Raw genomic sequence first — 12,500 nt, forward strand, 5'->3', positions numbered from 1 at the left:
CTCTTTCTCCTTGCCTCTATTTCTTTTGCTTTAACTGTCTTACGTTTTCACTCTCAATTTCATTCTCCTTGCTCTCTCCCTTTCTCTCCCACTCCCTCTCTACCTCTCTCTACCTCTCTCTCCTCTCTTTCTACCTTTCTCCCCTCTCTCTCTCTCTATCTATCTCTCTATCTCTCTCCCCTCTCTCTCTCTCTATCTCTCTCTCTCTCTCTCTCGCTCTCTCTCACCCCTCCCTTTCCTCCCCTCCACCCAGTGCTGGGTAATGGGACCGTTGGCAGCGGTCTCTGGGCTCTCTAACCAAATGGAGCTGTCAGCTAAATATTTGGCCTATTAGATGAATGGGAGATGAATAGGAGACAGTAAGGAAAATAAGCAGGCGGAGGCCTCTATGTTGACGGCCCTTAAGCACCCAGACCCCAGGTCCAACCCAACCCAGAACCCCCCTCCACCCACCACCCCACCCCGCCCCCCCCCCACCCCCCACACACACACACACACACACACACACAAACACACACCACCACCACTGCTGCCAGCCATGGGGCTCGCTGACACGATGACAAACGAGATTGTGCCGCTCGTTTTTTTTTCTTTTTCTCTCTCTTTCCTCGGTCACTTTCTCTCTGTGCTGAGTTGGTTTTCAAGAACATGTGAGAAGCTCTGAGGATATCTCTGTGTGTGTGTGTGTGTGTGTGTGTGTGTGTGTGTGTGTGTGTGTGTGTGAGTGTGTGTGTGTGCCTGTGTTTGTTCTTGTGAGTGTGTGTGCATAATTTAGTGCGTATGTGTTGTGTGTTTGTACACATCCTCTGTCTCCATTGTTCTTTGTCTGGTGAAATCCACAGCTGCTCTGTAATAGTTTGCAGAACAACATCACACTTTAAAACTTTGACACTTCACAGAGTAGCTGCCCCAGGGTGTTCAAAATATTAAAGTTTTTCATGCGGCTAAATGGTCTGGTCCTCTGCAGAATCAATGGCGCCCATTTTGAAGAGGACAAAGGCCTGATCCCTAACCAAGAGTCACGTGACCTGGAGGAAGAGGAAGGGGAGGAGCTGGGAGCAGAGGAGGAGGAAGGGGAACAGAGTAATGTCACGGGCAAGTCTGTGGATGATGCACTCCCTAGCAACCTGGTCGACGATGATGCCATCCGAGACGAGATGGACTTTGATGGGTCCAACGATCTGGAGCTCAACTGCAAAACTTCCCCAAGGAGGTAGGAAACACACACACACACACACACACACATGCACACACACAAATCCACCATACATACGGAAACACACACACACGTATACACACCCGCACCATGAGAACAACAGGTTTTGGTATATTAACAACAAAGCATGCATCTAACTCCAGATATTCGATGGAAAACCAACACTTGTGTGTCGATACGATAGTAACATGATTGTCTATGATTATAGGCAACAGGTATTGGAGCTAATGGAGCTTTATTGGTATATTTATGATGAATAATAGGCTTGAGGAAGAGGACGAGGAGGAAGAGCAGGACTCATTCTCCGCTCTGGATCACATCCGCCACCTCTCCGACATGCGCAAGATGGAGGACAGAGAATTTGGTGATGGTGACGTCGCTGGGTTTGGCTCTGCCCACCTGTCAGAAGCTGTCAAGCAGCCGCTTTACAGGAAGTCCAAGTCCCAGGTAATGCCATTGCTCCCTGGAGAAATATGCCCTATGGGATTATGGGAATTATGGGAGTTACTGTGGTTAAAATCTGCACATTGATCTACAAAAATTAGGCTAAGTGTTGAGTGCTTTTACATTTAAATGAATATAGAGACACTCAGAAAGATAGAACAGAGGAAAAAGACAGAGATAGAAATGATTGTTGATGCTGAATCAGTTTATAGAAAGAAATCAAAACATATAATATATTTTAATATCAAAATAAAGGGATATTAAATGGCTGACTTTCACCCCTGCTCTTTTCCAGGCTTATGCCATGATGCTGTCTCTGGCCGATAAGGACTCCCTCCATGCCGGAGCCCACACCCCCTCCACCATGTGGCACAGCCTGGCACGCGCCGCGGCCGAGTCCAGCGCCATCCAGTCGCTGAGCCACGTATGAGACGCCTCCGGCCCTCACTCCATGACGATGACCTCTGACCTGCCGCCTCTCACCTCTCCTCTTCCAGCCTGACCCCCCTCCCCCCACCACTCCTACCTGAGGCACAGCCCAACCCACCTCCTCCAGCCCTGGGCACTCTACAGACTGCTGAGCAGACACACACACACACACACACACACGCACACACACACATACACACACACACGCACACACATATAGACACATACACACGCACACACATATAGACACATACACATGCTCTCTCACACACACAAAACCCCTGCTGTCATCCAGGGTCTGACACATACGCAAACATGGACCTCACACACACACATCACACACACACACACAATTGAAGACAAAAGACATCACAGCAAATGTGACCTTAAAGGAAATGATTAATTGACTGATTAATCGATTGGTTTGTTGATTTGATCATATGAATAATGACAATGATAATAGCAGTGCTAATGATGATGTGGATGATGATGATGATGATGATGATAATAATATTAGTGAGTAATAATAGGTGTATTTATTCTGTCTGAAATGTCCATGTTTTGCACAGCGAAGGCAGCTGGTGACTAGAGGGGTAGAAACAAAAAAATGGTTTTTAAAATGTTGACATGACGTTGCCGTAATGTTAGCGTCTCCATAGGAATAGCGATTGACCATTATGAAAAGAGAAGAGTCTTCCACATGAAAGTATCGATATTAGAACGATATTCAGTTGTCCCCCAAGTGTGTATAGAATCATTTACACACACACACACACACACACACACACACACACACACACACACACACACACACACACACACACACACACACACACACCACATGAATGGAGAAAGGGTGTGTTAAGAAACATTTGTGTCATTCCCTTTAAGAGCCTACAAGAGGCAGAGTGTGGGTATAGTCACCTTAAAATGGGGCATTTCATTAAAGACAAAGACGGCATTGCCAGACACCAGAACAACAAGTTCAGTCTCACAAGTGGGTTTATAACGGAAAATGCTTAAAATGAAAAAAAAGCATTGCTTAATAAAAAAAAAAAATGTCGCTCTGACAAATTTGATATAACACCACTTTCTTTTGAACAGTTTGAGGTGAAAAACAGAAAGATGCACTCTTTGTGTATATGTTTGGCTCCCACTTCTGAATCATTTAGCTGAAGTACTGTGGAGTGTTGACATGAAGGGCATTTCTCCACCAGTACAACCCGACCACCCGACCCCTCCTTTCTTAGCTTCTCAAAGATACCACTACACCTCCCACTGCTCACTGTTAGCTACTGGTCGTTAGCCACTAGCCGTAGCTAACCCACCGTGTTCTCTCCTTGTGTGTCACATTCCATCCTTAGACAATCATCGTTCACTTTTTTGTGTATTTGTAGACGTCTTTTTCTTTGCTTTCCTTTCGTTTTTCTTTCGTCTTAGGTCAGTCAGTCGCTGTGGTCGTTGGTATTTTCGATGTGTATGTTTAAAAAAAATTACAATGGTATTTATTTTAATTAGTTTTATATATTTCTTTGTTTTTTGCAAACAGTTAGTCTGTTTACTGAATAGCACTGTTCTTAACCCCCCCAACCCCCCCACCCCCTTCCCCTAGACCCCCTCTACTCTACTCTGGATGAGTTGTGGAGGGTTAGATGAGGGTGGTGTGTGTGCATATGTGCGTGTGTGTGTGTGTGTGTGTGTGTGTGTGTGTGTGTGTGAGATTGGGGGGGGGGGGGCAAATCTAGCTCTTACTCCATGGTTGTTTGTAGGTTTTTGCGCTCAGTATTCACTAGTCATTCAACCCCTATCCCCGTTTCCCCTGCACCTCTTCCAAGTCCCCATTCTGTTATCAGATTCATGACGTATAGAAACGATTGCTTAGAGCTTCTTTTTGTATGACAGAAATTGAAAGAAAAAAAAAGAAACAAAAAATCTGAAATAGGAGGAAGGTAATTGTATTTCAAAAGGAGGAAAAAAAAAGAGATCAGATATCATCTTCATAATCGCATGATTGGTCTGATTAGCGCTGTTATCCGCCATTTTGTTTGCCTTTTCGCGGTCGTCAGCAAGCTTGTGTGATGTTCTCTGGGTTCCTGTCTGATCCTTTGTGCCAAACCTAGATGATAAGAAACCATTTCTGAATCCCTGCGTTCGTGTCTTCCCATAAGTCCAAGGACCGAGCCTACTTCCTGTTTGTTTGTTTGTTTTTTATTATTATAATTATTACCATTGCCTCTGGTTTGTTTTGATTTTGTTTAAGTTTAGCATTCCTGTTGTTGTTGTTGTTGTCGTTGTTGTTTATAATCTCATTTTTAAGAAAAAGAAAACCAATCTGTAAGTGGAGGTACTTTGTTTTAATGCTTTCTACAAGGTAAATGTAATGCGTTTCAGTTCTATACTGTCGGAAAGGGGGTGGGTGGATGGGTGGGGTTGGGTGGGGGCAAAATGAAAAATAAAGTCATACAATGTGGAATACAGACGGTGCCCTCTGTTACTCTCTTTGTTTCGTTTCTCGCACATCCTTCTTTCCACACTGTGTAGGTTTTTATTTCATTCATTAATTAATGTATTTATTTAATAACTCATCAATTGATGTGTTCATTCGTTCATTCTTTCTTTCTATTGCCCAGTCCTGTGGGTATCCATTCCGTATCAACCTTCCCTTTTTTCCACTCCTTATATCGATACTGCTTGAGACACTGGGTCATTTTGTCCTTTAAAGTATCTCTCTCTTGTACACACATACACAGAAACACACACACACATTTACACACAGTCCCGTGACTGGAGAGACAGCGTGAGTGACTGAACTCAAGAGACCCATACAATTATTTTATTTTGCACACTGGCAGACAAGAAAACAAAAAGCCAGACAGACAGAGAGGTGGAATAGAGAGATGAAGAATAAACAGAGGACAAAGAGAAGAAATAGAGAGAAAGAGAAAGTGAGCTCAGAGAGGACAAAGCGGTGAAAGAGGTAGAAAGACAGAGAGACAACGAGGGCAGAGAAGCAGAGAGAGAGAGAGAAGGTGGAGTAGTGATAGAGAGAGAGAAAGAAGGACGACAGGGAGGACAGAATGGAATAGAGAGAGAAGAGAAGGGTTAGAGAGAGAGAGAGATAGAGAGCAGGAATAGAGAGAGAGAGAGAGAGAGAGAGGGGTGAGAGGGAGGAATGCGTCTGTCGCTGCGCTTTCTTTGCGGCCTGCCTGCCGTGCTGCTGTGTTTTGTGAGGCCTGAGGGCATGATGGATGAGCTGGAGAGATGTGATGACCCGGCTCATCACTCACACGCTCAATAAGACTCCCATCACAACCCACAGACGCCTCTGTCAGGACACGCTCTCAGGCTGTCTCTTTCACTAACCCTCTCTCTCTCTCCCTCTCTCTCCCTCTCCATCTCCCTCTCTCTCTCTCTCCCTAGCTCAGAGACAGGGAATCTCTCTTTCACCAACCCTCTCTCTCTCTCCCTCACTCTTTCACTAACCCTCTCTCTCTCTCTCCCTCTCCCTCTCTCTCTCTCTCCTTCACTCTTTCACTAACCCGCTCTCTCTCTCTTCCTCTCCCTCTCTCTCTCTCTCTCTCTCCCTAGCTCTGAGTCAGGGCATCTCTTTCACTAACCCTCTCTTTCTAACGCTCCCTCTCCCTCCCTCCCTCCCTCTCTCTCTCTCTCAGAGTTAGGGCATATCCTCTTTCACTAACCCTTTCTCTCTCTCTCTTCCTCACTCTTTCACTAACCCTCTCTCTCTCTCTCCCTCTCTCTCCGAGTCAGGACATCTCTCTTTCACTAACCCTCTCTCTCTCTCTCCCTCTCTCTCTGAGTCAGAACATCTCTCTTTCACAATCCCTCTCTCTCTCTCTCCCTCTCTCTGAGTCAGAACATCTCTCTTTCACAATCCCTCTCTCTTCCTCTCTTGCTGTTTCAGAATATCTCTTTCAGGTTCTCTCCTCCTCTCTCTATCAAGACATCTCTCTCTCTCTCTCTCCCTCTGTTTCTCTGTGACCCATCCACTCTCTCTTTGCCTGTTTCTTCGCCACCCATCTGAGCTGTGAGCTGTGTGTGTGTGTGTGTGTGTGTGTGTGTGTGTGTGTGTGTGTGTGTTTGTATAAGGTCCCGCTCCCCACCTGCTCCTGCTCCTTTAAATGAGGTGATCCCTGCTGCTCAACTCTGTTATGCACTGTTTCATCACACCTGCCAGAACACACACACACACACGCACACACACACACACAGAAAGAGCGAGAGAGAAAGAAAAAGAGAGAGAGAGAGAGAGACGGAGAGAGGGGAGAGACAGGCGAATAGAAGGAAAGAGAGAAAGAGTAGGAGGACAAACTAAATTCAGCATAAGGGCATCATATGCAGCTGAGCTGAATTGGAGTTTGACCCCGGCGCTCACAAACTGAGGGCCACAGAAGCCGTAGCGGATTGCGTTTAGAGCTGAATGAAGGGGAAGTGAATCAGCCCCAGCAGCTGAACTGGTTTCAGTCCTGATGAATATGAATGCCAATGAAGTGGCCTGAGTGGCGTAGGCCGATGGTCAGCTGGACCTTTGTCCCCCTGCTGGGGACGTGTCCTCTGGTGTTTCCCCGCAGTCAGCGCTGGGGCTCAGTGGGGCGTCCCACTTTGATGAGGTCACTGGTGGTCAGGCGGCTTTGATGAGGTGACCGCAGGTCGTCCAGCTTTGATGAGGTCAGCATTAGTAAGGGCTTTTTTGGGGTGCAAGTGGCTAGAGGGGGCAAGAGAAACAAGCTGCTGATGCTGATGAGCGTCTGTGTGAGTGTGTGAGTGTGTGTGTGTGAGTGTGTGTGTGTTTTTTGTGTGTGTGTATGTGTGTGTGTGTGTCAGCATGTGTGCGTGTGTGTGTTAATGTGCATGATTATTGTGTGGTTATATTTAGCTGTGTGTGTGTATGTTTATCTATGTGATTGTAAGGGAATTATGTGTAACTGTTTGCATGGGTATGAGTTTCCTGTGTAGAGAATATGAGTTTATGTGTCTGGTTTTGTATGTGTGTGTGTGTGTGTGTGTGTGTGTGTGTGTGTGTGTGTGTGTGTGTGTGTGTGTGTGTGTGTGTGTGTGTGTGTGTGTGTGTGTGTGAGCGTTTGACACTGGGTGGGGGGTTTCCCTCTCTCAGCCCTAATGTAATGGGCCAGTTGGCATTGACTCAGAATCCATCAGATCTCATTACTGTGGGCACTGCCCTCTGAGGCCAGAGTGCCAACACGCCCCTCACTGGGTATATACCAGGCCCCAGGGAGCTCTCGCTCTGTCTCTGACACACACACACACACACACACACACACACACACACACAGACTAATGCACACACACACACACACACACACACACATAAAAGGTACATGCCAAAACACACACACACACACACAGAAAGTTGCACGCCAACACACATAAAAACAGTCACATACACATACACATACACACACAAAAGCACATGCTAACACATACAAAGACACATGTCAACACACACATACACATGAAGGCCAACAGACACAGACACACATATCACACAAAGAAAACACATATACGTACATGTATACACATTTGCAAACACAAGACAGACGTAAATTTGCTAAAGGACACACACACCCATCACATATTACTTATCTCTTTGACTGCAACACACCACTTGAAATGCATACAATCTTTCTCTCTCTCTCCCTCACACACACACACACACACATCCATCACACTCTGGGGAGCTGGGCGTGACACCACAGCTGGCACTCTGTGTGATTGGGCTGGCATGGGCTCCCAGTGTTGTGCCAGGGGAAACATCCAGCCGAGCTGGGTGGCAGGGGCTTGGCCCGGGTGGTTGCCGTGGGCACCAGGGGAGGGGAGGGGAGGCTAGGGACTAAAAGCCAGTCTGTAAAGAGATGCCACCGTACTGAGCCTTAGTGTAGTAAGCAGAGTTATTGGCATTAATCTAGGGTCACATGAAAATACAGCACAGATGGGGGGTTTGTGGCAAGCTTCTGTGTTCTCTGTTTGCACTATGCACTTTTAAAAGAGAGAGAGACAGAGAAAGGTATGTGAGTGATAGAGAGATTGAGAGAGAGAGAGAGATATTCAAAAGGTTCATATTTAAATATAAAGGAGGTCGTCATAACCATTTGAGAGAAAAGAAACAGGCCATTAAGTAGGTTGTTTCCCAGTTAAATTCCCTTGTATAACTTGTATTTTGATCCACCTCGAACGTCTCCATTTCGTTGACATACAGGCTTCATAATAAAACGGCCTTTTCAGGAAAGGGCGTTTGATTTGAGGGGAAAGCTGAGCTTCGTTTAACGGTCGTGGTTTAGCTGGAGTATTTGTAGTTATTCCGCGGGACATGGGCCATTAACGTTATTGATGGTTGCTCATCGTGGAACGCAGACTCATGCTACGCACATGCTTTTAATACCACATGGCCTAATCACCAAAAGGCGTGCTAGCGGAACGGCTCCAGGCTCGTGCTGAAAGCCGTTTAAAGTTTCGTTAATACAGAATTGTAAGATACCGGGGGAACCATTGGCCATCTCGTTTGGGCCCTGGCGAATTTTATGTGAAGGCAACCTCAAAGGGGATAGCGCTCTACCCAAGAACAACAGTTTGCCTCAAATATTTTCTTGCACATGACGTAGAGTAAAGATTGTCAGAGAGTTCCATCAGCTCAAGAACATTGCTCTTATTCCTGAACATTTCTTCAGTAAATACAGCGGTCACTTTAAGCCAGTAGGCGAGTAGTAGGCTTGTAGCTTAAAGCTTTCACCTACTTTATGCCGAGCATTTCAATTTGAAAAATTGCAGCATCGCCTGTAGGTCCACTCCATGCTAAATGCACTCATCTACAAGAAATAGGGGTCACGTAGCGCAACGTAACACAATTATAATTAAAGTTGTTTAAGGTAAGGCTGTATGGCATTTGAAGTAAGATTGAAGGCTGACTCGAGTCTTTATGCCCATAGACTGCAGTTTGACTTTTGTCTGGGTGTTCGTACTCTCACTAACAGAGAGTGCAGTGTCGGGCGCCATCGAGTGGTCGTTCTCTGACCCTGCTACCAAATTACTGGATTTAAAATCTAAGCACGCCAGTATTGAACCACTTCGCACTCGTTCTGTCGTTCTCAAGTGAAGCCACTCAAAAGCGGGGGAGTGAGAGGTGTGTGTGTGAGAGAGAGAGAAACAGAGAGAGAGAAAACGATGAATAAGGGGAATTTTCTTTTCCCCCCAGACATTCCTCGCCATCTCGCCACGCAGGCACAGGACAATTTCGCAAATAAAAAAGCGTCAAACAAACAAACAAATGACGACTTTTAACACTCCGCTGAGTGTGGGAGAGTTGTCAGATAGCCATCTCCTCTCGCCGGCTTGGCATTTAAGGTTTGTTTTCTCTGGGCGACGAGCGGTCTCAAATGGCGCGGGACTCGTTGAAGTGATTTCCCCCGGTCGCTTTCGCCTGTTATCTGCACCGCCGTCTCTGACAGCCCGAGTTCAAAAGCCAGGGTTCCTTCAGGGAGCTGGAGACATAAGAGAGAGAAGGAGGGAGAAGAAGAAAGAGTGAGAAAGAGGATGGAGGAGAAAAAGGGCAAGAGCAGTAATTTCTTTGGCGTTAAGACAGCGGGCTGATAGTGTCGCTTCGCCGACAGCGCACGCGTAATTACAGCGCAAAAGTAGCCCTGATCGCATCTACACTTGCCACGGGTTGCTGCGCTCCACGTTTCCAGCCACCCTTCCCTTTCTGACCCTCGGTCCCATGTCTCTCTTACATACACATGCTCACTTGTTTTCTGTCTCTCCCCCCTGTCCTCTCTCACACAAGTCTCCCGACACAAGGGATTTCTACCACTAGCGATACACTCTACACAGATTTCTGGATGGCCTTTGTAGAAATCTGTACGTTACAGTGTGTTAATGCGAAACACACCAGTGGAGGATCCGGTACTTGCAGAGCTTCTGAGGTCTGGGGTGATGACAGGCCATGGCAGACTGTTGGTAGTGGGAGAGATGTGCCAATGATTAAAAGTCAAATAAATCTGCTCATGCTAAGACTTGAAGATACGATGTCAGGAAAGTAAAGGCTTTTCAAAGATAAAGTGAATAAGAGTGTAGGCTACTGCTGTGTGTTTTGACTTGACACATTTATGTTCGTTTGGATGCTATTGTGGGTTTATACAGTGGGATCACACCCTCTCCCTTCTCAGACAGACAAGGTCAAAACACCACTCCACTATTAACCCCACACCTAGGTCAACATGATACTTAAACCCAAATGGATGCAATGGCTCATACTGGAGAACTAAGAAGCAAGAGAACATCCATTAACTTCAGTGTCATCACTGCACATTAACACTTTATAGTATATCTGTATGGACATCCATTTAAGTTCAATATCGCAATATGTAGTGAGAGGGGGTTTGTGTACAACAGGGCAGGTTGTGAAGTAGAAGCAGTATGGCCTGTGTGCCAACTACGGAGCATACCATGAGGACCGGTGGCATGTGTCTGGATGTCCGTGTGTAAACCTAAAGGTGTTTGTGTGGTTTGATGTGTTTTACTAAGGGAGGCAAAGTCTGACAAGTGTGAACGTTTTCTGTGCGTTTATGGAGCTGTGGGTGTGTGGTGATTCATGGGACATTTGTGTCTGGTGTGTGTGTGTGTGTGTGTGCGTGTGTGTGTGTATTAGCTCTTGTCTCCAGTGTGACAGAGAGTGTGTAAGAGAGAAACTGTGATTGTGCATTAGTGGGTGTAAAAGATAGGACAGAGAGGTTGTATGAGACACACACTGCGTGTGTGTGTGTGTATGAGACACACACTACGTGTGTGTGTGTATGTATGGATGGATGGATGGTTTTGGTGCCGCTGTTTGACTGGAAACAGGTGTGTGTCGTCCCCCCGTTATCCAGGCGGCTGATAAACATTATTGGGGAACATCTGTAGGCTGTCACAACACGCGCCGGCCCTCCACGGCCCTCATCCATCAGACCAGGGGCCGGCCGCTCTGCGGACGCCCCACTCCGCCATCACTCACGCTGGGCTGGCGGGTCGGGGCGAGGGGGGTCCCGCCTGGGCCTTCCACCTGTGCTGCCGTACCTCAGCCACAGAGACGCTCCGCTGCACCTGAGAAATGCTTTGGAGAGGATGAGGGGAGGGGGTCACACTCAAACAGCCAGATACACACAGACACACACACACACAAACTCTGATCTACACACACACACAGCGGATCTGTGGCAGTTTCACGCTTAGGTGAGCTGTCTGCTTGATGATGGGGCAGGTGACATTTTCAGCTTGACCCCTCTCTCTGTTTGTGTGTATATGTATGTGTGTGTGTGTGTGTGTGTACAGTGTGTGTGCGTGTCACCCTTAGCTCCTCCATCACTACTGCCTGATGGACCATTCAGAACCCCTCTGACCCCCAGGCACACACACACACACACACATTGCTTCTCTCGTGACACAGTCATCAGAGACACACACACGCCCCATCCCACCTTGGCCTTGTGTCCTAGCTGGCCTAAATAAAATGCAACATTTCCCCCTTGAAGGATAAAAGCTAGCAGAGAAGGTAACACATATGAGATGCACCCACCCAACCAGCCCCTCTTCTAAACTCATGTGTTCCATCTCCCCTAGAGACACTATGGCAACACTATGGCAACCTTACCAAGTCACTCTTCTCACTCTCCTTTGCCTCTTTCTCTTTCATTCACTTTTATTTCTGTTTGTATTTGCTCTGTGCTGTTCTATCCTGACCTACACCAGAAATGGGTAAGAGTGTCCTCTGGCATCATGGGAAAAACTGGAAGTGAATGGCAAGTTGTAGTCCAGGTAGTTCAGGTCTCTTTCAGACAGCCAGTTAAACATTGACACTCACACAAGACAGTGAGACAACAAGACACACATCCCCATTTTCCTTTTTTTCTCTCTCAGAAACAGAACGTTTGTTTATTATCAAATAGCACCATTTCCACTGCCAGGCATCCACTGTTGGATAGGAATCAGGACGTCCAGGCCAGACCGCAGTACAGTAGCCCACCAGTCCAGTCTCTCTCCCACTCTCTCCTCTGGTCACAGGCAGTAATGCGATCATGACAGTTGCAGAAACACACCAGACCCTGCTGATATGTCAAGAGTGCCTCCATAAATAGAGCCGTGTACATTTCAGTGTTGTCTGACTGATAGTCCACAGCCTTACACATGTCCAGTACAGTCTGTGCATCTTTAAGGTGGTCCGCTGCATTATTTAGGAGCATTTCCTGAAACAGTGAAAACACTATACATACTACCACATGCAAAAAGCCTGAGACAGACAAATTGATGTATACTTGAAATGTAATGTAAATACAGTAAATGTTAGATCAGCATAACATCATATATTTAACATTATTTGAGACCACGGACAGGATGGGACACC

The 12,500-nt window shown here is 46.6% G+C and overlaps 1 protein-coding gene across 1 annotated transcript in view; it reads left to right on the top strand.

Moving 5' to 3' along the window:
* mecom (MDS1 and EVI1 complex locus) overlaps window positions 1–2,090 on the top strand; it is a gene marked incomplete at its 3' end in the record, with an annotated part of 170,959 nt that extends 168,869 nt beyond the window's left edge. Inside the window, exons 15-17 of the mRNA XM_080845316.1 lie at window positions 968–1,213; window positions 1,480–1,663; window positions 1,956–2,090. Coding sequence (XP_080701442.1) covers window positions 968–1,213; window positions 1,480–1,663; window positions 1,956–2,090 — 565 coding nt within the window. The remainder of the gene's footprint in view (window positions 1–967; window positions 1,214–1,479; window positions 1,664–1,955) is intronic.
* Between the last annotated feature and the right edge of the window lie 10,410 nt (window positions 2,091–12,500).

This window comes from Sprattus sprattus (assembly GCF_963457725.1).
Source record: "Sprattus sprattus genome assembly, chromosome: 9".
Taxonomy (NCBI): domain Eukaryota; kingdom Metazoa; phylum Chordata; class Actinopteri; order Clupeiformes; family Clupeidae; genus Sprattus; species Sprattus sprattus.